The following is a 23,338-nucleotide window of genomic DNA, read 5'->3' as shown; positions in this document are numbered from 1 at the left end:
AGAGTTTCAGAGGTATGTTGTGCCAAGAAATTGACAGATCCTGTATTCCGGGCCCAGATTAGTGCCTGGGAGTCCCAGACTACTCTATCTCTCTCTACCCAGCCCCACACCCTGCTTCCCTCAGACACTGAGGGCCTGGCTCCACCAAAAGAGGGTTCAGGATTTGACAGAATGAGAGAACCGCACCACTAGGTTGCCAGGTATTTACTATCCACATCCTCAACCCATACAGTGGTTTGTGGGTTTTAGAATAGGCTTGAATTGTCAGTGTTCTTTGAATATTTTCTTTTGCTTGTCTATTACTGTAATTTCAATGAATTTAGCTCAATATCATCCACATCACAAATCCCATACTCATAACAGACATGATAATTTTTTGAAAAATACAAATAAGGAGAGGATGACATCTGCTGCAGTGAGATGTTAGACTGCTGAGTGCTGCTGCTTGAGCTGGTGTCCATGAGCTGATGGGCTGTTAGCAAGCAGCATTGGCAGTGTTATTACAGTCCACTGACAGGCAAGCCATGAGAATCAAATGAACCTGCAGAGCACTGTACCAGCAGCTACTACACACAAACAGAAGTCCTGTTTTGGCTTGAAGATCCTTTTTCTGTCTCTTTTTGAAGTGTTTAATTTGTGGGTGTGAATTTGTGACCGTCTGTGTGTGTGTGTCTGTTGAAACTCCATTTAAAGCACAAGTAGAGAGACCTCCTTTTCTCATCTCGCTTCCTAAAATACAAACAATACACCCATTTGTCCCCTGCAACATTTTAATATGGCCATCTAACCTCCCAATAAACATACACACACAAACAGATACACACAAACAGATACACACACACACACACACACACACACACACACACATGGAGACATGCATTTTCATTTGCTCTCTTTGCCGGAGGAAACATTTCCATCCCCCCCTCAAACCGAGGACACCCCTGTCACACACACTGCACGCACACACCGTCCTCCCCCACCCCTCCCCCCTGGTTCTCCATACCTGTGTGATTACAAGGGTTTGGGAGGTGGGTAAGGGGGGTCGGGACACTAGAAACCGCTAATAAGAATCAATGAGGCCAGGGGGACATTTAGAGAACGTCCCTTCAGGTTCCTGGAGGATTAGCAGGAGGGCTCTCACTGGAGGCTGATGCGGGCACTGTGGAGCTCTCTGAATGCAACCATGGCTGAAACAGTGGCAAACGAAACAGCTTTTGAACTTCCCCTGAAGGGCAATTACCATTATCTAATTAACACTTTCTCTGTGGTGGATGCCAAGTTTGCTCCAAAGCCAAGAAAACGCCAGGAACCTATAGTGTAAAAAACGGACTGGCCGGTACCGGAATGGGACTCCCTGCTGGAGAGGGATCGTTGTAGAATAACACATTTACATTTCAATGAAGCCCGTGTAACAAATGATCTGCTTCCCCATTCATCAAATTCACATTATCTTCCTACCCTCAATCTGGAAAATAAATCACCAAGGGCTACAGTGACGATTTACAATCCCTAATTGCAGCTCTAATGATGAAATCCACAGAACAATACTGACTGGCTTACTTTTTGATGCCTCCATGCTTCTACAGCTGGGGGAGTCATGGGTCTTCCAGGTTGATGGCCTAGTGTCAGGGGACACTGATGAAAGGGACCACGATGCATTGCCAGACACTGATCAATCCTGAGTTAATCATGGCAGGCCCTGCTCTATTGACCTGCTGTGACACCAGCTTCCCCCTCCTTCACGTGGATTTCCAACACTGGCATACTTCTCTGCTGTTCTCCGACTCACGTGTGACTGATCACTTAGATTTCGAAAACACAGTTATGGTTGTAGGCTAAAATGAGTATAAGCAGAATTTCTTAATCACACTTTTTACTGATCAACACCACAGTGCCACAGATAATGGAAAGGAAATCTCTGAAAAACTTATAAAAAAAAAAAAGAAAAAAAATATTTTTTTTTCTCTAATGATTTGTTATATGGACAGCAGCAAGCTAAAGGACTGAGCACAAAATTCAGCCTTGTGCATGCCCTCACCTTTTTGAAAAAAGAAAAGATTGGCTGTTTTTCCATTTCTGGCAAAACAACTGTAGGCAGGTTCAAAGGGCTGTGGTGGTTATCCTCAATGTTTATAACCTTAGGGTAAATTTCAGCCCTGTAGGTATAAGCAATACACCCACAGAGCTTGTTGATACCAATTGCTCTCTTAAATGATGTGGAATACTTCCAAAAGGATCCATGTTAAGTAGAGAAGAATGAGTGTTCCATAGACAGGTTGCTTAATCAAACCCTCGATGCTATTCAAAGCATGAGCGCCATAATCAGATTCAACATTTTTGCAGAGGCTTGTACAAGCCAACGTGTTTGTGTGTGAGAACTTCATAAGCATTGTCAGGCTGTACAATATGGGTGAAAGCTTGTCTGAAATCGATCTCACGTGCTGCTTTTTTTTTTTCCAAAGGTGTTATTTAGAGAAATGATTAGTCCAGATTTCCATTTTCCCTCTATGCTTTACTGCTCCATGAATCATTCATGGCTACTTCCTGGCTGGAGTTCCTTCAGTGGAAAGCCCTGAGGTGAATGAAAGCAGGTTATTGAATGAAAACTCTGTCAGCTACACCTCTGTGTTGATTAACAATCCATAGTTTCATAGGCTGCACCATGATGAGTCGTGTCACGTTTTATCCATGTGTTACTTTAATCATTTTATCCTTTAGAGACTTTTTGTTAATTTCACTGATGACCTCCATGTTAAGTGCATCAAGGATGAAACTCAAAAACTGCTCCTGGGAGCTATCTTAGATTATACATTTTTAAAGGACTGGTTGTTAGAATTTAAGGTCAACCTGTACAGTTTTATATTGACTTGCCACCACAGGAGTTCAAGCTGGTTGTATAAAAAAAACTGTGTTTTGTGACTGTTCCTGAAGTAAAAAATGCAAGAAGTAAGAGATGCATGCAATATCTAACACAATGAAACGTCTTTCACATACCAAACAGGATTTGTGTGAAACCAAGTTATCTCTGTGTTCTGGCATTCTGTGCACAAGGTTCTGGATAGGATAACTGTCTATGTGCATTCAGAGCAATGATTAGAGGCTTACACATAATCTGGTCTTTCAAGGAAACTTGGAGGAGAGCCAGTAAAGAAAGGCATTGAATTCAAAATGGACTAACTGACTGACTGGAAACTCCAATGGGAAACAATAATTCTGATCTCAGCCAACTGAGATCTCAGTTTCCTTTATCCTGTGGGCTGTAGTTGCAGCAATCTCTCCTAACACCAAGGAAAGAGCCAAACAGGTAATGAGGTGATCTTAACCTTACTGTAAGAACTCTGTGCCTTCATATTTGACCTTAGTACCCATGTTAGAAATATACTTTGCAATGCCTTTCAGGCAGTAATGTCATGTCATTACGACAGTCGCTTCCTTACATGGCAGTATTGATTATGCACCCTCCTGCTCTTGCTTCCATGTCCGCCATCCCAGATTTACCTCTCCTCCACATGTCAGTGATGAACAGGAAGTGAAAGGAAGCGTCCATCAAACCTACGACAGGGCAGATAAAGATGGAGTCTAATTCATGGCATATTGATCGGGGGCCAGACGGGCCCCAGGGACTGCATGACAGCTTGTCGCCGTGGGGTTGCGCACCATGACACAGGGGTTAATATTGTGCTGCACATCTAAGCTAAATATGCTACTAAACACGTTGTATAACAAGCTATTCTTAGGCTGAGTAACATTATTACCTCATTGTGCTGTTTGGAGTGGGCTCTGTAGTGCAGACAGAATACAACTGGTCTGGCTCTACGTTCTCATCCTGGACTGTAGGGTTAGCTTTCCGTGACCTCTGCTCTGCAATTTGTTTCTACTTTGCAAATTTTAAATGAATCAATTTCTTATGCGGAAAAAAGGATGCTGGCGCACTACATTCTTTAAGCTCCACTTGAAATGTTAATGCTCCGAGGATCTTCAAAACCGAGACAGCACATCAGGTCAGAGTGAGTAAGTGGAGTTTAATCCTCGTGGTCTGAAGGGAAGGCAGAAAGGAAGGGGATGGGAAAACTCATCCTTTTCAGAGTTAGGAATGATCTGTGTGTCTCAGGGGATTCGTTCCTTAATCAATTGCAATCTTTTAACGTGTGAGGGGACCTTTAAACGTGTTAAAAACCGCTGGATTACGGGTACTGGAAAATCACCAAAAAGATTTGACAGAGAACTTCCTTGAATTTATGTGTTGAAAAGTAGGATTCAAAGAAGCTTTCATACACACACACACACACACACACACACAAATGTACTGATGTCCACTCTCCCACTCAAACTCCCACATATGTGCCCACTCTCTTCCAGCATGGCACAATGGAAATAGTCGATGTTCATGCCCTGGTTTTACCTCAAGAAAAGCAGTTTTAAAACACACTTCAAATGCAATCAGACCCATGAATAATCATACAGTGCTGCTGCAGAACATTGAATATAAATTTGTAAGATATTTCTTAGATATTAATTCACAAATTCAAACATCACCGTTACCATAGAAATGCCTTCTGGACCAAACACCTTTAGGTAAAGCAGACGTGCTTTGAATTGAACGTGGTGATGTTGTTTCACTGAGAGAGTAAGTGTGATCTAACATGTCAGAGGAACTGAATAAACTAGAGACCCTCTGAAACAAGGAGCCCCAAAAACCTCACACACTTCCCCCAGCATACCTGTTACTGCGTCGCTCTGATACGATCACGGTAGTAGGGCAAGATATGAAAAAAAAACGTTTTGCAGCGATGAACCATTTACCATGTAACTTACATATCAATCACTTCATGGTTGGTATTTGTGAAACATTTGTTCAACAAATAAACAGATAAACACAACCTCTACAGTTTAACACCTCTCACTGGTCATTTGCAAGTATATTATCATATATTTTACATTTTTTCAAGGGGTAGTTTCTCTGTCTGTCTTTCTGTCACACACACACACACACACAAGCGTGCAGACAGACACACACTTATTACCAAGGTGGAACCTGAAGCTAAATCATAGGGACAAGTGAGAAGCGTGGGAGACGAGGCATGAGGCAGGGAACACAACAGTCAGCAACTTCACTCCAACCACCTTCTCTCTGATTGAACATCTTCCCAAACACATGCGCACGCACACACACATACACAAAGACACATGCACACACAAACACACACACACTGTACAGACAAGTAATGCACTTTTTAAATGGTCAGTGTTGACATTAATTTAAATATTACATTGGTACATACATGTATTCCTATTCATCCATTACAATATCTTGCCCTTGACACACTTTGGTCATTCCATGTCCAGCTCTGAGATCTGGAAGATTCAGAATGAAGCATTCTAAAATGGCACACTTTTGCATTGCTATGCTCATTTGATGCTATATTAGTCACACACACATGCAAGCACACACATGGACACACACACAAGCACACCCAGACCCACACACACATGAACACACACACACATGCTTGTCCTTTACATCCGTCTGCCTAAAGATCCGCTGGGCAGGGAGGCGGCGTCTCCTAGCAACTGGTGCTCAGCCTAAACAGCCAGCAGACCCAGAGTTTAACAGAGAATTGAGAAGCACTCTGGCACAGCTCTGTGGCGGGGTGGATAAATGGACAGTAAGTGGTTGGAGTTTAGTATTTAAATTATTTCAGGAAAACAGAGTTAAAAATTGATTAAGTAAAACTGTTGAACGCCACAAGGAGCTGAATTAAACATTAAAGCAAGTCACGTCTATAGCTCGGATGGAGTCTTGATTTAGTTGTTTTGATTGTTTGCAACGGCACAACACACTGATTGGAAGAACTTTCTTGATTTCAACAACACAAATTCTGTAACCTAACACATTTGACATCAACTGAGTCCACCGAGAAGATCTAAACACTCCTTTGAGGTAATAAAACAACACAGCCATCAAGTCTCTATCACCTCTGTATGTCCAAATCAATCTCTCTTACTTCCTCTTGCCCCTAGAAAATAAACCACTGCATAGATCCAGCATGCTTGTTTCTTTAGCTGTAGCCCCTAACACCAGGGGCATATATTTTGGGGATAAGTATAGCTCAGTGGTAGAGCAGTTGGCTGCAGATCAAGGTTACAGGTTAAAATCGCCTGTGTGCCTCTTTGGAAAAAAAATGCTGAATTAATACGTTCTTGTGTTTTCTATGGACATTAAAACGTGGAAGGCCTTAAGTGTGTACCCTTGGGGAAAACAAAGACACAGGAAGTGGTGAAATGTTTAGGATTCTCACCAAGTCTCAGAAACTCTCCTTAATTTACCGTCCACCTCTCCATCCTTTCTTCCAAGCATCATGGAAGAAAGGGTACTCAGGAAGGACAATGCTGTAGTGTGCTCCAAAGTGTATCCGCAGAGTTGTTTTAGAAGGAGCTTGCACTGGCATGCAGATGAACAGGAGACAGGGGGAAATTAGATTAGTTGCTGCTTATATAATTTCTTTTGGGGGATGAATCCAGTCTGAGGTGTTAGAGAGTGGAAAGGGGCATCAATCTCATTGGGATTCTGGACTGCATAGCACAACTCCCACTACAGTTTTTCGGGGCTTTTATCCAGACAGAAATAACTTACTTGTCCTTCAGCCGTCCGTTCAGCTGGGCCCAAATGAACTCTCTTCTCCCCACAGTGCCTCTCTCAGGACTTGTTTCGGTCTGTGATTTACCTGTGACAATACAAGTCTTCGGCACACAACAAACGCAGACAGCTGCCATGTGATTCACTTCCTCCAGGCTGGAAGGCCGCCCAGTTGGGTGATTCTGAGAGGAGTCATAGTGATGAGATAGGTAAGCCACCGTCTAAATGAAAGGAGCTAGAATACTGTCTGACATCCATCTGCTGAACAACACTTAAATAAGACCCCTTCAAAAGGGCAGGACAGAAATGTCAATGTACATATGTTATCCTGGGTACACACTGTGTGATGTGGGAGTGACTGGGCTGTATCATAAACAGACAAAACAAAGTTTATCAAACATGCTGTGCATTGCCAAGTATATTTATGGTTACTTTGGCGGATAACGTGTCTTGGGGGAAGACTGAACTCTTTGCAGTATTAATTGTAAAAAATATACACTTAGTTGTTATTCCCGGCGATGGTATGCCCCATCCTGTATGATGTCGTCTTTCATCCACAGTGCAGTGTCACATTTCCTGTAGGCCCACTACGAGAGAGTGTTTATACAATACGGAAACATACTTCAAGCATTGCATGCTTGCGTTTAGGAAACAAACAATGTCAAATTGGAAGTGTCATGCATCAGGCATCCTCTCTCTGCCTGTGTTAGATGTGCCCAGTTAGCCATCGCTGCATGTTGGCAGCCAGTGGCCCCAGACAGGAGACGGAGGACAGGGAAGGCCTCCAGGCGTGCCCGCCCTCCCTCCCTCCCTCCCTCCCTCCGTCTACCCTCCTCATGCCTCCTCCCTCAGTGAAACCCTGCCAGCACAGGCACCCAGCTGGTGGCTTGGCACTTGTCCCTTCCCACGCCCCACAGAACAGAACTTAGGATGATCATTTAAGCTTACGGGCAAAAAGAGAGGTCTCTGTGTGTGTGTGTGTGTGTGTGTGTGTGTGTGCATGTGTGTGTGTGTGTGTGTGTGTGTGTGGTGGTTGCTCCGGGGGACAGTGAGATCACACCAGGCACCCAGACTTCTCTGTCTTGTTCTGATATAACTGTCCTCGTGTAACTAACCAGAGACTATGAAGACACAGGAACAGGACAGTCCTCAAGGGAAACATGGCTTGTCATGTGTTGAGACTAAAACCACCTCATGTTAAATGCCTGGAGGCATCTACACTGGGTTTGAAACATGAACACTTACATTTCTCTATTGGGCTAATTTGCTACTTTACAATTCTGCCTTCATCATAGCTTTGTTCAGAGCACCTGGAAGCAATTAGGGAAAGAATTATAACAATCAGCCAACTTCTGAAACATTTACCTCTCTGGGTAAACTTACATAGAAATTCTTAGACATTCTGCTAGGAAATAGCCTTAAAGTTTGATTCACACTCTGTAAACATGTCAGGAACATTATAACATATTGACACTCTTGAGGTTAATTATATTATACTGTATTACAACACATTGACTGTAAATCGAGTCTCATCGCAGGTCACATTCAAATGGAATGAAAAGATGATCACGAATGTAATGTTTACATAAATGATGTGTTGCTACTGAATGGCTCATTATGTCAATGGTGATTACTCTATCTAATATGATGGGTTGGAATTGACAGTTATTGCAAATAAATAGCAATTGCAATGGTAACCAAGGGATCCACTGGTTTCTCGAGCTAGAATCTGTCATTACAATTGTTTGCTTCCTTTAATTAATAACTCTTGAATGTGAATTAGGTTCCACAAGCCACTTAATGTGTTGAGGTAAAATAGAAGCGGTTGACTGGTGGTCATAATGAAGTTACGTATTCCAAAGAGCCACTGAGAAACATGACACTATCATTCAAAATAAGGATGTTATTTATCCAGAGCTGGAGGCTACACATTCTTAATAATGTAAAATAATAATCTAGGGGATCTGTTTTTCTGAAACTCAATCATGTACACTACATAGCGACAACACACAATTAACAACCCACTAAGAGTGTGGTGTAATTCTGTAAGTTGAATGAATGCCCAATAAATCAAGCCGAGCTTCATCTGTTCACAAAGATCTAGATGGATGTAGACATGAACAAATGAAGGTATGTTATCAAACTATAGGACTGCGGCAATCAGAAAAAAATCTGCCATTACTCACTGCATCAATAACACACAGACAACACCACTCATTTGACGTCCCATGACAGCCACAAGCAAATTATTCAAAATAAACAAAGGAGGCGCATGCTATCAGATGCATAATGAAAAACATGAATTATTAATTGTGTTTAGTACTTACAATGTACATCAAATCTGGGCTCAAACTCAATTTCCCCAGGGTTGAGCTTTGCAGTGTCATTTCTAAGTCCTATTCAGATTTTCATTGATTATGGCATCTGCTTGTTTGTGTAGTGATGTAAGCAGTGACACATTGTTCTAGCTTTCCAGGGTCAGGAATTTGACATTCACCTGACAAATCTAATGGTTTAGCTGCTCTCACAAGGATACAAGTATTGTTTTATGCAATAATCTGCTTGTTTGAGTACAGTAAAATATTTGCCAGGTTGTCTTCTTTGTAGACATGGATCATTACATGACATGATTAACTATACTGGAGACAGGACAAACGAGCATTGTTTTGTTACAGGAGCTGTGCCTGTTTTGCAAGAACATTGTTGTTTGTTTACTAAATTTCTCAGCATACCCTTCACAGTATTTAACACCTGAACACAACTGAGCACAAGATAAACTACCTCCGACATACAGTAGTACTGCATATTACTTCAACAAGAAGAGAGAAAACTGACATGTACAGTCCAATTCAGTATATTTCTCATCTGTGTGGCCTTTTGCATTTGGCACAAACACAAAGTTTTACTGTGCCTCACTGTTGACACTCACCCTGAAAAGGCAACCCATATTTACATCCCCAAACTGCCCAGCACCACCTGCTTTTGTGTGTGTGTGTGTATGTGACTTTGTGCATTTGTGTGGATGAGTGTGAGAGGGAATAAGAAGAAGTACAGCAGAGAGAGCAGTGTGTGTGTGTGTGTGTGTGTGTGTCTGTATTGCTAGTTAAAATCCTCACATCAGAGCAAGTTGCCCGGGGACTTAATTACCTTCCACACAGGCCCGTATCTGCTGTAATAGGGCCCTAATTGGTGGAGACAAAACACTGACACTACCATGGACACGAGGACCTCAGCTGGGTGCTACGGACAAGGACAATAGGGAGCATGATTTATGTATCCTTTTCTTCTTTCTCTTTTTAATCTTTCTGTCAAGCGTAGATTCTGACAGCCACTGTCAGAATGGAGGGGTCCAGCCACACAGTGTTGGTCGTCTCACTTCCAAATGTTTACTTTGAGGAGAGAGGGAAACCCTGCTTCTGTCTCCACGCTCGAGGGATTTTGTCCACGCTCATCCTTTTATGGAAAAGAAAAGGAAAGAGAGTTAGTCAGAGAGAAACAGAGAGGGAGAGTTGACAAAGAGAGAGAGATGGGTAGAGAGAAGCAGAGAGACAGGGAGAGATGAAGTGAGAGCGAGAGAGGAGAGAGAGGGAGAGAAAGAGAGAGATGATGTAACCCTTTCCCGGGGCCCTGCCCCTTCTGTTCACTAGAGTTGTTATTCTTGTCCTCAGAACCTCCATGGGTGGTTAGGAAGAGGCTGAGCAGAGACAGCTCCTCCCCAGGGATGAGGGGATGACTGGGGAGAGAGCGAGTGGTAAGGGGGAAGGGTTGGCCTCCACTTGACTGAGCAGGGTTCCAAGGAGGTTGTGTAAAACAGCGGGGGTCCAGTTCACATCTCTGAGGGTGGAGGGAGGGAGGGGGGGGACCTACTACAATGCCACATGTAGAGAGTAACTAAAATTGGAATGAATCTATTTTATTGTGTGTAAGAATTGCACTGGGATTCCCAATTCCACTGCTTCACATGGGACTTCCAGGATGTATGACATTTGTTTGATTTTACCAACAACTTTACTTGATCCCTATTTTTTCCTGCATTGCATCATCTACAAAGCAGTCCCCAGGCACGAGTATGTGCAATGGTTAGCTGATTACGGAAAAGCTTGCCATCTACTGGAGAAGAACTTAACTGGTGATTTATACTGTAGCACCATCAGCTGGCCACCACTGTAACAACAGTTCAGAGTTGTCACCACTGCTTTGTGGTGGGACTGAAGACAAACAAACCCAATTAACAATGTAGAATACTGGAATTATTGAAGGTTCTAAATCATCTCTCAAGGAGGTTTTATACTGGGCATGAATGTTTTAAAGGTTTATTTAACTATCTTAATCTAACTGGGAAGGTGAAAGTCGGACAAGTGTAACATTTTGCATTCAGATGATTGCAAGCTGTCAAAATATGTGACCTTTTGTGTGCAGGTATCAAAATATGTTACCTCTTGTTCCCAGGTCTTGCTGATAAGACACCAAATATATTTTTTGAAGTATTGTGTGTGAATGTGTTCTAATGCTCTGGATTGAGGAATTTGCTTATTTTCCATGGAATTCTAAAGAAATCTCTTCACCTCTACAACTCAATTCTATAACCCTGGGGTGTTGTAGAAATTAAGGACCCCAAAGAATAACCAAATGTGTCAAAGGAAAATACAAAGCCTCTGTTCAAAGCCATTGTGTTGCCTGCTGTGTGAAGGAATGTTAACTAGATGCTCAGCAAGTGACAGACATGGACAGACACAGTTAGCCATGCATAAAGAGAGACGGCAAGTACATACACATTCTAACAGTTTCCCGCCAACTCTGTCACTTGTGATAAAACACTGAGTTTTCTTTTTTGCTGTGGCTGGGAAAAGTTCCCACAAAGGTTATACTTCAAGACCCCTGGTCAGTCAACAAGAGTATGTGAGGGCAGAGAGAAATAGTTCAGTACTGGTACTAGTCACTGTTCAGTCCACCTATGTCACATTTATCAACTTATTTCATCCCTATCTTACAGTTGGCCTTTAGTCTGACAAATGAATCAGCCTCTGGTGTGTGCTGAACTGATGTTTTATAGATAACTTAGATCCTTTTTTTTTTAGGACAGGACATTTCAAAATGTTTTCGAGAGCTGACCACCTGTCATCACTACAGCTGCCTCAACAAGACACAGCAACCCTCAACTCATGCTACATTCTTTGTATCAAGCTGTGCAGACACACACCGCACACACAACATATAGGCCTACAGACACACAGCACACACATATGGCACAATACAGTATACACACAGGACAATACAGCACAGCATAGCTGTGACCCTACACTGCCTTAATTACTTGTGTTTTCGAAGCTCGGAAGACTGTTGGCTTTGTTTTGTGCTTGTGCAGGATAGTCAAGTTGCCGTGGTTACTGTGGCGTTTTGTAAGAGCCAATGGGGAGATCAGAACCAGCCAGTTAGCTCAGAGCAGAGGGCCCTCTGAAGGGGAAGGGGTACAGTGATCCAGACACTCTCTTTCTCTCTCACCACTCTATGTAGCTGGTCAGACTTTTACATGAGGATTAAACACGTAGAATGACCATCAATTTGTGAGTCAACAGAATTGGTTGAAAGACTCAAAGCTTTGGAACATAAGGGAATGCGTGCTATGGGTAGGAAGGAAGGTGGATACTTCTTGGAACTAGATGTTTGAATCTGAAAAGTCGTCAGTGGAATTTCAACCTTCCCCGTGGTGAAACATATTTTTCTACCGGTCACGTCATCAAAGTGCCTGGATCTTCCTGGTGTCAGTCTACGATCTGAGAGAGAGGTGTGTTTCCATCCAGACACCGTGTGAGAGATGGATGGACTCACGGTGACAGGAAAAGGGGATGAGGCGAACGTGAAGGAGAAGAAAGCGGAGGAGGTGGTGCACCTGAGGAGAACCATAGGCCTGCTTCCTGCTGTGTCCTTCATCATTGGTACAGTGGTTGGCAGTGGCATATTCATCGCACCCAAAGGAGTCCTGATGAACAGTGGCAGTGTGGGGTTGTCCCTCCTGGTGTGGGGACTGTGTGGGGTCCTCTCCACATTCGGTAAGAACAACACCTCATCGGTCAGTTAAGAACAACACCTCATTGGTCAGTTAAGAACAACACCTCATTGGTCAGTTATGAACAACACCTCAGTTGGTCCGTTTTCATTGTTTTCCCTGCATGGTAGAATCATTCACAAGCCAGGCTGGGGAAAGAGAATTTATGTTTTACAGGGAGCAAGCATGAAACTCTACAAAGAATACGTTGGCTTGAAAGGGGAAGCACAATCCCAAGAACAGCACATTTCATATGGGATCCATACATTGGGCGTTCAATTTAGCCATTTAAATGCAAAACATAGAAACATTCTTTGTCTGAGGTGCCTTGTGCTATGCTGAGCTGGGGACTACTTTCACCAAATCCGGCGGCCACTACACCTACCTCCTGGAGACCTTGGGGCCCTTACCCGCCTTCCTTCGACTCTGGGCAGAATTCCTGTTCATCAGGTCAGTCAGAAGCAACAGAGCTTCCTGATGTGAACTTTTAGACGGCTACTAGCAGCCAGTCATCTTTCTTAAAGGCATTGTTAGTGCTCCACAGGTCTCTTGGCATTGTGTCTCACTGTCTGGTACCCTGATCACCTGTGTGTGTGCCGGCGTACCAGGCCCGCAGTGGCGTCCTACGTGTCTCTGGCGTTCGGGCGCTACGTGGTGGAGCCCTTCTTCGCCCCCTGTGCCGCTCCAACAGCGCTGATCCAGCTGGTCAGCATCCTCGGAGTCAGTAAGTGGCTATTCTTGTTATTCTGGTGTATTTGACTTTCCTGGAGGGATTTATCGTGCTTCCCTGTGTCCCTGTAGCGTTTGTGGTGGCAGTAAACTGCTGGAGCGTGACCCTGGCCACTCGAACACAGGTCACATTGACCTTCATCAAGATGTTTGCCCTGGTCCTCATCATCGTCCCTGGAATCATAGCATTAGGGAGAGGTACATTCATGTAGTCTTGAAGTTCAGACTTAAGACAAAAAAAAGTCCTGAAGCAAATAAATAGTTCTCGATAGCGATGGTTTTACAGATTATTTTTCTCTTCTCCTCCTCACTCCAGGTCAGACTGAGAACTTCCAGAAAGGCTTTGAGGTTGACACGATAACCCTGGATAAGCTTCCATTGGCTTTCTATTCAGGGCTCTATGCTTATGGTGGCTGGTATGCAAAACACCTGTACATCTTGGGACATTGGTGTCTATTACGAACTGCACAGTTAGTTTAAGCTGCTTTCCGTTTCTGTCTACCTCTGCAGGTTCTATTTGAATTTTGTCACAGAAGAGGTCATTAACCCTAATAAGTAGGTATCAAATAAATGATCACTTCACCATGCTTTATCACTAGAATCAGATGGTCATTGTTTGCTCTCTGTCACCTCAGAAACATCCCGTTGGCCGTCATCTGCTCCATGGTGACAGTGACGGCGTGCTACGTGCTGGTGAACGTGGCCTACTACACCATGATGACTGCAGAGGAGCTGCTGGTGTCTGAAGCAGTGGCGGTGGTCAGTGCAGTAACTCAAACACACGTCCCAAGCCCAGTCACGGTCTTTGAGCAATCATGGTCTGTCACCAGTCATGGTCTGTGAGCGCTCATGGTCTATGGCCAGTTACGGTTGGTGACCAGTCATGGTTAGTCGCTAATCATGGTCGGTGACCAGTCAGGGCCTGCGACGTTAATAACGGTATCTCTGTGTTCTTCTCCCTGTAGACATTTGCCAACCGTGCTCTCCAGGGCATGGCCTCTGTGGTGCCTGTGCTTGTGGCTGTGTCCTGCCTAGGAGCGCTCAATGGTGGCTTCTTTGGAGCACCCAGGTAAGGGAGCATACTTCCAGCACTGTAATTACAGCTACAAAATCCAGTGCCTGAATGAAACAGATGAGATATGTGGCTGTCTCCCTGACGGCCCACTGTCTGCCTAAACCCCAGGATGCTGTTTGTTGGGGCCAGAGAAGGCCACTGGCCTGTTCTGTTTTCTATGATCCACATCCGTAGACAGACCCCTCTCCCTGCCGTGTTGCTGCTGGTACGGTACTCTCCGACTGCTGATGTCACTCATCAACCCAATGCAATTAGTCCCATTGGCTTTTGTGACCCTACGTGACAGGACTGAAGTTGTTGTGTTGTCCCCATCCTCTTTCGACACAGTACCCCTTGGTTATCGTGATGGTGGCCAAAGGAGAGATCTTCCAGCTCATCAACTTTGCCTCCTTCTCCCGTTGGTTCTTCATCGCCTTGGCAACCATGGGAATGCTCATCCATCGCTACCGCTTCCCACACCACCCAAGACCCTTTAAGGTTACTATGGCGACAGCTAATGACGGTCCTTTGAGGTTGAAATGTCCTCCTAACCTTTTAATTGTATCTACCGTAATTGTAGAAATATTATCCAGACTCTTCACTAACAGACACTAAATCAATTGTATGTTCAGATGAACCGATATTGAAACGTTTTCCTATTCCTCTGCATGTTTCCTCTAGGTGCCCCTGGTCATTGCAGTGACCTTCACTGTGGTGTGCTTCTTCATCGTGGGGCTGTCCCTGTACTCAGACCCCTGGAGCACAGGGTGTAGCTGTGCTCTCACCCTGTCAGGGGTCCCTGTCTACTACCTGACCATCCACAGCTCACGTCTACCCCCAAGACTGAGGCGCACCTACAGTGAGTCACAAAGCACTTCTCCATCACCCGTCATATTTACAGTACTTTATCCCTAAAATACCACTTTGAGGCGACTTTTACTCTGAAATACTATTGAACTATCTGAGCTTAACGCTGAGATACCAATTCTTTATTTGAATTGAACTTCATTGGATCCAACACTGAGGTGAGAGCTTTGTGTGGTAACAAGGCTTGTGCTTGTCTATTGTGTGTAGACTACTGCAGCAAACAGCTCCAGATCCTGCTGGAGGTGGCTCAGCAGGAGGTGAAGACCTACTAAACATCCTGACCTCACCTCCCTTCACACACACGACTTGCTGCTCCCATCCCATATACAAGTAATATGCAAGCACTAGGACCCCTAACAAACTCTCTGTTCAACTACGATAAAAGAAACAATAAACAAAGAGCAACTCACCCCCCCCCCCCCCCAAGTACAGTAACTGGCTCATGTTTTGAAATGAGTGAATGTGTCTTTCAATGCATGCAAAGAAACTGATTCATCTGATTTATGTAATACAAGCTAGTGAAAGTTCTTTAAATTGCACCTCCTCAAATCTTGTCAAAACAATAAGCAGAGACAAACTATCTTCTTGTAATTTATATCAGATCATTCAAATTGCATTGACATAAAAAGGTAATACAACAAGTTTGCTTTGCTACAATATGATCTGATATGGTATGAACCTTTTCTAGCCCTTTCCAAATGGTGAACTCGTAATACAATACAATTAAATGACAGACAGAATGTAAAAAGGATTGAAGTTGACCAAAGTTGACATTTGTACTTTGTCTGTAATTTGTCATGTTCTGATAACTACAGTGATTAAAAAGGGCAGTTTTGAAAACATAAAACCCAAAAGGCCTTCTGAACAATATTCCCAAGAGCAGCACTTTTCAAACTTTCAGAACAGTCACCCAAAAACAAAGAAACTAGCTGTAAAAAGGTCCAAGACGAGAAATGCAAGTTGAGCATTAACATTTGCTCCAGTTGACATTATCTGACACAACTGTCAAAAACTGTGAATATTGCTAAGTTTACAAAAGTCTTGTGGCGTGATATTTTACACCCAAAATCAGACATGCCTGAACACCTTCACAGAACCACCAGAAAGTACAGAAGCTAAAGCTATGGACCACCATGAGCTCCTTAAGCATTTTTGTTACAATTTCCCATACAAGTATACTGCACCTCATCAAACACTTTCAATGTCAAACAATCAAATGTTCTCCTTCCTACGTACCACTACACATTAAAAGACAGTTCAACCACCTCTACCGGGCCCTTTAATATGCTTAGATCATTTGTTACAAAACATGGCCACTGATTAGGCATAAATACAAGCGGTCTTGTCATACCAATAATGTCTAATGTCTACAAAAGTGCACTGAAGTTGTTGACATACTGACAAATTAGAAAATTGTGTGAATCAATAACACTAGGAAGATACTTATTTGGACAAAGTTGGTGTTGGTTACTTATTGCTTTCCAATTCTTTGTAAACTTCCCTACCATCTGCAGATCTAAACCTAAATCCACTTTCAAGTGATTCATTTAAATGGATACTATACATAAGCAGAGGAATTCAGGAACCCCATTCTAGCATGGTATTGTAAGCTCTTAGTGGGTGACTGGATAATCCATTTAATCCATTGACATTTTCAAGAGCTAAAAACTTTACAAATGTGCAAACCAAACATACATATTATATATACACACACACATCTCTATTTTCTATATGTTCCATCACAACTAGGCTGCGGTGAAATATATTTAACATACATGTAGCTTGGGTTTAAAAGAAGGATACAGAGAATAAAAGCTGGCAGTTAGTGTCAAAGGCAACCAAAGACAATAGGGGAAAGTGGGAGGAGAAAAAAAAAAGATTCCACATGTAAAGATGGGAAGACGATATGTGAGCAGCTTGAATAAGGACTTGGACTATGCAGCCTGCTTCATCACCCAACGGGGCAGCTGTGACAATGATCAGAGAGGAGGCTCCTTGAGTTCAGGGATGAGCTGGGACCAGCTGATGTTCCCCATCCCCAGGTCATCATCCTCCAGACCAGAAAAGCTGATGTCCACCAGGATCTTGCTCAGGCTATCATTCATCGTGTCCAGGACCAGACCCTCTGTCAGGGAGTGGTTGGCCAGGGGTGTCCCCCCCACCTGGAGCTCTCTGGAGCAGCCCTGGAGCCGCTGGGGGGAATAGGAGGGACCCCCCGCCATCGAGGAGGAGCGGGCTGACGTCAGCAGCTCACGGGGGGAGTTGAAGAGGGGCAGCTCCTTGAAGGGCGTGCTGCTGAAACTGAAGGGCGTGAAGTCGTGGTGCTGCGGGGTGAGGCTTGGCCCCCCGGGTGTGCGGATGGGGCTGAAGTCCAGCACGCCATGGCTCTCCTTCCCCAGAGGGGTCACCTTCCAGGGCTCTGGCAGCACAGGGGGCTTGCTGGGGGTGGAGGAGGCTGGGTGGCTGCTTTTGATGGGGGTCTTGAAGGAGTACTGCTTGAAGGGGCTTTCCGGGTCGGGCCGTTGGTCGTGCTCGGCATCGCGGGTGTCCTGGAAGGTACAGGCCGAGGCGTCGGAGGCCAAGCCTGAGTCAAAGAAGGTGCTGTTTGGGAAGAACAGAACAGGCTCCTCGATGGAGGGGAGGACCAGGCGTTGCTTGCGCCGTGAGCTACTGGTTTCTCGTCTGGCAGCGGCTGGCTGGATGCTCCTGGGGGTCTCTTTATTCAGGGGCAAACACACCTGCTCCTCCTTCACCTCCTCAAGAGTGGAGCAAAACATGATAGTGGGAGTCTCGCTGTGTGTAACCTGTCAAACATGTAAAACGTGTTATACGGTGTAGACACACACACACACACACACACTGTTCGGAAACACAAACACACTTTCTCTCTTACCTTGGGAGCAATACGGACCCTCTTTCCCCCCAAGGACCTGCATTTCTGTGGGGGGGCCGGCATGGAGAGCTGGGTACTGGAGGACAAGTAGAGGGAGGGGGTGATGGGCAGCTGGATGGGGACCAGGTAGGAGTCAGTTCGAGGGAGAAGGGGTTTCATCCTCCTCTCTGAGTGAGTTGAGCGCAGGAAGAGAAAAGGTTATGTCCGTTTCTACACTCTAGAAATGTTGCAATCTTCCAGCTGTTCCCCCCCACCCTTCCTATTATGTACAAATCCCCATTCCACTCACCAGAGGCGCCGGCTGTTTTCTTGATTTCAGGACCCACTCTCTTTTGCTGCTGCCAAGACAAAAAGGAAGAATCATGAATTTCCTGTCATGAATTTATTGTCAAACGGCCCCTTTCTCTTCACAGACAGCATCGGATAGCCAAGCATAAGCTAGCCTGAGAAACAGTGCATGTTACTGCTGGCTATATAATGTCGCTTACTGACTCAATAGATCAATAAGTCAAGCCTGGGGAAGTGTCTGCCTGCCTCTTTTTCTGTCTGCATGTCGCATCATCTGCTCCTGAAACAAAACGGCTACTTCAGATAGAAAAGACTAGATTGAGTTTGGGGGTCTCCCGTCTGACTGTCCTGTCCTCCCTGGCTCCCTGTGCTCTGCAAGTCTGTTCCAGAAGGAAACTAAAGGTAAAACCATCTTACTTGTTGGTCAAAGACCTGCATGGCCTGAGAGGAGAGGGAGGTGGCAGAGTCACCATCAGGCTGGGTGGCAGAATGGGGATGAGAGAAAGATGGAAGCGGAACAGTTACAAAACAAGCAGTTATAGTTACAGCTACGAAAGAAAAGAAAAAAGTCAGGATTCACAGTCAAACATGACTCAAGCACAGATATACTTGCTCAGAAAGACTTTGTCGAGTTGTGATTTGTGTTGTGCTTTGCTATGTGTTCACATCTCCTGCCCCCATGCCTACCTTGTAGACCTGGTCCAGAGTCAGACATCGGTTGGCCTCTGGTCGGATGGTCCAATAGGACACCTTGCCATCTTGTGTCGTTTCACGGATGAACATGTCATGGAGGGAGAGGTTGTGGCGAATGGAATTCTGGTACAAAAGTAAAAGAGGATTTAAAAGGATGACAATCTCATGCCAACAAATTGCTTTGTTTTCTATTATTGAATCTAGATCTGATTCTCAACAAACTAAACTATATATTTATATATAATTTATAGTGAAATCCATTTAAATGTACCTTCCAGCCTGGCTTGGCCACAAATCTAAAGAAGGGGAAGTGGTCTTCAATCCAGGTGTAGATCTCTTTCAGGGTCATCCTGCGATTCCTTTTGCTGTTGATGGCAAACTGGATCATGGCCATGTAGGAGTAGGGAGGTCTTTCTGAAAGGGGATCCTTCACGACAACACTCTCTGTCTCTACTTGTCTGCTCTGTGGCTGCTGTTGAACAAAAGAGAAAAACGACCTCAACAACCTCCTTAAATACACTTGACAGAATCTAGACAAATGTAAGACAACATGAGTAAAAGATGTATAATTGCCGTCTGCTATTTTGTTCATTTGCTTCTCTGTAGAGCTTAACAACTGCAGCAAGTTAAATGGTTCCAGGGATGTTTGTAGAAGCATATTACACTTAAGTGCCATACATGACAGGCTGTTAAGACAAACAGGACAATGTTGGCAGTACACCCTGGAATGTGTGTGGCGAACAACAAAAACATCTGGGAAGCATATTTGAGGACAGGCTGTTGACATGTTCCCAGTGACAGACGCTACAGTGATGAGCAGCAACACACCTGGGCGATTTGGGCAGAGGCATCCTGGTTCTCCTTATCAGCCGGCTTCTTGGCTGGATCAGGGCCAAGACCATCTGTACTCATTCTGCCCAGCCATTGGATGTTAGTCAGGCTGTCATCAAGTGGACTGCAATCCAGGTCCTTGTTTACTGAAATATAGGAAAAGGTAAATATCAAGCACAAATTGGCGATTTGACACTGAGCTGATTCCAATACCTGTATTTGCATAGGACATGGAGTCAAATTGAATAAAGATCAAAAACCTTTTTTTACATACATGGTTTAATTGTAGTCAGAGGCTTAGTATCCAGAAGGGAGTCAATGGCTGCTTCTTCCTCTGTCCGTGTGTCGAGAAGACCCAAACTAGTCCTGGTAGTGCACAACCCACCATCCAAGTTAGGTTGACAGAACGACTCTGGCCCATCATCTAGACTGCCACTCAGTAGAATGAACTTATTTGGTCCATGAGAGCCACACTCCTTCCCCTTAGCAGTGAGTGCTCTGATGACACCCTGAAGGTCCGCAGTTTTGGGAATGATGACAACTTGGGTGTCAGACATAGTAGGATGGTCCATGATGCGGATGCCATCAGGAAAGCACTGACCACCTGAAGGCTTGGAAGGTTCCTTGTGCTTAAGTCCATTGGGTCCATCATGTGAGGGCAAAGGATTATTTTGCTGGAAAGGCAGCTTCCTCCTTTTAAGGATCAAGGGTCTTCTTGGGCTCTCTCTCATTCTGCTCGAATCACAGAGACTGGCCCTTTGTGCTCAGAGGTTGTCTACAGAAATGACAGTTAGATGATAAACGTATCGTAACCAGATAGCAAAGACGAAGTAAAAAAATGGGATGGGTTAGTTGGCTAGCTACATAGCTGAATTGGCGGTGTACCAGTTTACAGAGATGGTAACTATATAGCTAGCTATCGACGTTGGCAACAAAAGCCAACGTTGGCTATTTTGTAGCTAGTGTAGCTAAGCTAGCTACTTTTAAAGTGGATGAGCTACAGTAACTGGAAATATCCGTCTTTCAAAAGTCAGCTTGGTTTTGATGCATTGTCTTCTAGAACACGTAGCCGTTGGTCAGCTAGTTCTCGAAGACACAAAAAAACATTCTAAAATAGCCAATGAAGCAACGTTATCTCTGATCGACTGCAGTCTGTTGCTTGTTGTTAGCTTGGTTAGCTGGACTTCTAACATGGCTAGCAGCCTTGCTATATAGCTAGTGCTACATTTGTTAACTAACTATCATTAATATGAACATACTAATCTAACCGTCATATTAAGAAAATGAAACTGTTGACCAACCTAGCTAGTACTTTTAGTTTGCTGGACATCTGCTCCATGCACGTCATGAAATGTTGATACAATCTGACAATAATATGAGATTTAAGTGTTATCGCTAGCTGAGAAAGTGAAACGCATTTTGTCTCTCTTTCTGAAGGTGATTTTGAATTTTGGCGCAGTACGAGTAATTCCGGTCACGTGGTTTTCCATGACCCATGAAGGTACACCCGTTTTATAAATCACATCAGCCTGAATGGGTGGAGGTTTTTCCTTTGAGCCAATAGACTCGCTTAAAAGGAAGAATCCCGCCTAAGAGAGACATTACAACCCCCAAAACAATGTATTTTAGCCGGGTTGGGCATACTCAATTTGGAGCTAATCTCTCGAAGATCACTATAACTCGGAAAACATAATTTCGTGAACCTAAAGGACTATTAACAAGTAGCCTGCCTGTCACACTGTTATGTTCATTTAGTTATTCAAGTACGCTGTCTTTATATCAAGGTATGTCGCTTATTTGAACAAATGCAAGATAGCAAGCCAATACACTTTCTCTAATCTCTTGCTTGCCAACAAACAGATTGATCAAATTCCACTTGTTTTTGTCCATGGCCGTGGACACGTCTGTATAATCATGATGGACACTGCTTAAGCACCGACAACAAGCTAGTATGCATCAAGATGTGTGTAAATTAATATGTACAATTCTCGTTTAACAATTTTGTCTGGATCTCTATAGGTTGAGAGCAATGACATCCAATGCCCCGACCCCGTAAACCACGAAAAAAGTCATTGTTGAAGTCGCCCCTGTTATTTTTGGAGCCACCACTTGATGGAGCCAGATACTATGATGTACCTCAAGTGCAGGCAGCACTCAATCCCAAATCGTTTGTTTCAGAGGAGGAACCACAGAGCTACACGGCACTTACTTCTTGGGTAATTTTGTCTATGATGGAAGTCATGTAAAAAAACAAAAACAACTGGAAATCACCTAACATTATTCATAAAGTCTTTACAGTTCCAGACTCCAGTAATGCTCTTTCTTGTCTCTTAGTATCTTGTCTGCTTATTTTCAAAACATTTCAGGTGAGCCCACAGTTTGATCAAGTGCAGATTTCTGCGGTCCCACCAAGGCGAGGCAGGAAGGCCAAACCAGCAACAAGTATGCTGGACAGGAGTAGTCAATTGTCTAGGAAATCTAGCGTTTGCAAGTTCCCTTCCTTGTCCTTTGAAAATAAGACATCTCAGGATCACCAACAAAAGCATGCACCTGGAAATAAGAAAAAAGACACAGCCGTTGGGGGCAGAGGGGTTCAACAGACCTCACAACATGTCCAAAAGTCACCTCCGGACACCGAGACACCTAAATGTCGACCCTTTCATAGGAAAAGGACCACTAAGGGGTCAAGTTTGTCTAGATACACAACAAATGGAATTGCATCTACCTCCTGTAGAGGCTTAGAGGACCAAAGAAATCCAGCTGAACACATTACTGCTAAGCAACACAACAACCCCTCATGTTCTCCTATGAATCCAGGATCAGAAAACAGACAAACCCCCAAAATGAGCAATGTTTTCACTCCACCTGATATAGAGACTCCAGAATTACACCAAGAAGGCCACAGTGGTCCCTCCACTGCCTTTCTGGATCTCCTAATACACCCATCCCAGCCAGCAACTCCTCAGCACAGACAGAGCCTTGAGACTTTGGTGGGAGACACCCCAGAGAGGGACTATGGAGTGAAGGTGACATGGAGGAGGAGGCAAGGACTAATGAAGCTGCTGAAGGAGCGAGGTAAACTTTCCACCTCAGAAACTCTAATTAGTATCTAAAGTGGAAGCATTAAACATTTTCAACTTGTCAGCGTTGTTGTGTTATGGTTGATGGGCTAGTAATAATGATGCATGATGAATTAACTGTCATTTAAATAAATGGTTAATTAGAAGGGGAGTGCTGTTTTCTGCTTATACCACCTACAGACCTACCGTGTTTAAAAAAAATAGTATTTTACAATTCAAT

At 44.1% G+C, this 23,338-nt stretch overlaps 3 protein-coding genes across 8 annotated transcripts; 2 read left to right on the top strand and 1 right to left on the bottom strand.

The window, feature by feature from the left end:
- The first annotated feature begins 12,452 nt into the window (after nucleotides 1–12,452).
- Nucleotides 12,453–15,699, top strand: LOC146276563 (cystine/glutamate transporter). Its single transcript, XM_084701562.1, has 12 exons — nucleotides 12,453–12,687; nucleotides 13,007–13,133; nucleotides 13,292–13,407; nucleotides 13,485–13,610; nucleotides 13,729–13,828; nucleotides 13,923–13,967; nucleotides 14,048–14,171; nucleotides 14,378–14,481; nucleotides 14,596–14,692; nucleotides 14,815–14,964; nucleotides 15,148–15,325; nucleotides 15,541–15,699. Exons 1-12 carry the CDS (start codon nucleotides 12,453–12,455, stop codon nucleotides 15,603–15,605), a joined length of 1,467 nt encoding a protein of 488 aa, XP_084557688.1. The 3' UTR covers nucleotides 15,606–15,699.
- Nucleotides 15,700–15,892: 193 nt separating this feature from the next.
- foxm1 (forkhead box M1) lies at nucleotides 15,893–21,481 on the bottom strand. Of its 4 annotated transcripts, XM_084701896.1 has the most exons (9): nucleotides 21,340–21,481; nucleotides 20,313–20,813; nucleotides 20,036–20,184; nucleotides 19,479–19,679; nucleotides 19,202–19,330; nucleotides 18,932–18,991; nucleotides 18,516–18,564; nucleotides 18,227–18,393; nucleotides 15,893–18,137 (listed from the first exon to the last, which is right to left on the bottom strand). In XM_084701896.1, the coding sequence occupies exons 2-9, from the start codon at nucleotides 20,767–20,769 to the stop codon at nucleotides 17,313–17,315; spliced, it is 2,037 nt and encodes a 678-aa protein (XP_084558022.1). In that variant the 5' UTR covers nucleotides 20,770–20,813; nucleotides 21,340–21,481; the 3' UTR covers nucleotides 15,893–17,312. The 4 variants fall into 4 exon arrangements, with proteins under 4 accessions (XP_084558022.1, XP_084558023.1, XP_084558024.1 ...); XM_084701897.1 differs by lacking the exon at nucleotides 21,340–21,481 and having other exon boundaries at nucleotides 18,516–18,561; nucleotides 20,313–20,770; XM_084701898.1 differs by lacking the exons at nucleotides 18,932–18,991; nucleotides 21,340–21,481 and having other exon boundaries at nucleotides 20,313–20,770.
- Nucleotides 21,155–23,264, top strand: rhno1 (RAD9-HUS1-RAD1 interacting nuclear orphan 1). Of its 3 annotated transcripts, XM_084701902.1 has the most exons (4): nucleotides 21,155–21,211; nucleotides 21,476–21,539; nucleotides 22,058–22,254; nucleotides 22,405–23,264. In XM_084701902.1, exons 3-4 carry the CDS (start codon nucleotides 22,078–22,080, stop codon nucleotides 23,149–23,151), a joined length of 924 nt encoding a protein of 307 aa, XP_084558028.1. In that variant the 5' UTR covers nucleotides 21,155–21,211; nucleotides 21,476–21,539; nucleotides 22,058–22,077; the 3' UTR covers nucleotides 23,152–23,264. The 3 variants fall into 3 exon arrangements, with proteins under 3 accessions (XP_084558028.1, XP_084558027.1, XP_084558026.1); XM_084701901.1 differs by lacking the exon at nucleotides 21,155–21,211 and having other exon boundaries at nucleotides 21,403–21,539; XM_084701900.1 differs by lacking the exons at nucleotides 21,155–21,211; nucleotides 21,476–21,539 and adding an exon at nucleotides 21,576–21,822.
- Nucleotides 23,265–23,338: the final 74 nt, after the last annotated feature.

This window comes from Hypomesus nipponensis, chromosome 7, assembly GCF_054491055.1.
Source record: "Hypomesus nipponensis isolate SF chromosome 7, ASM5449105v1, whole genome shotgun sequence".
NCBI lineage: Eukaryota > Metazoa > Chordata > Actinopteri > Osmeriformes > Osmeridae > Hypomesus > Hypomesus nipponensis.
Note: the sequence above shows the minus strand (reverse complement) of the source record. Positions and strands in the feature narration are given on the sequence as shown.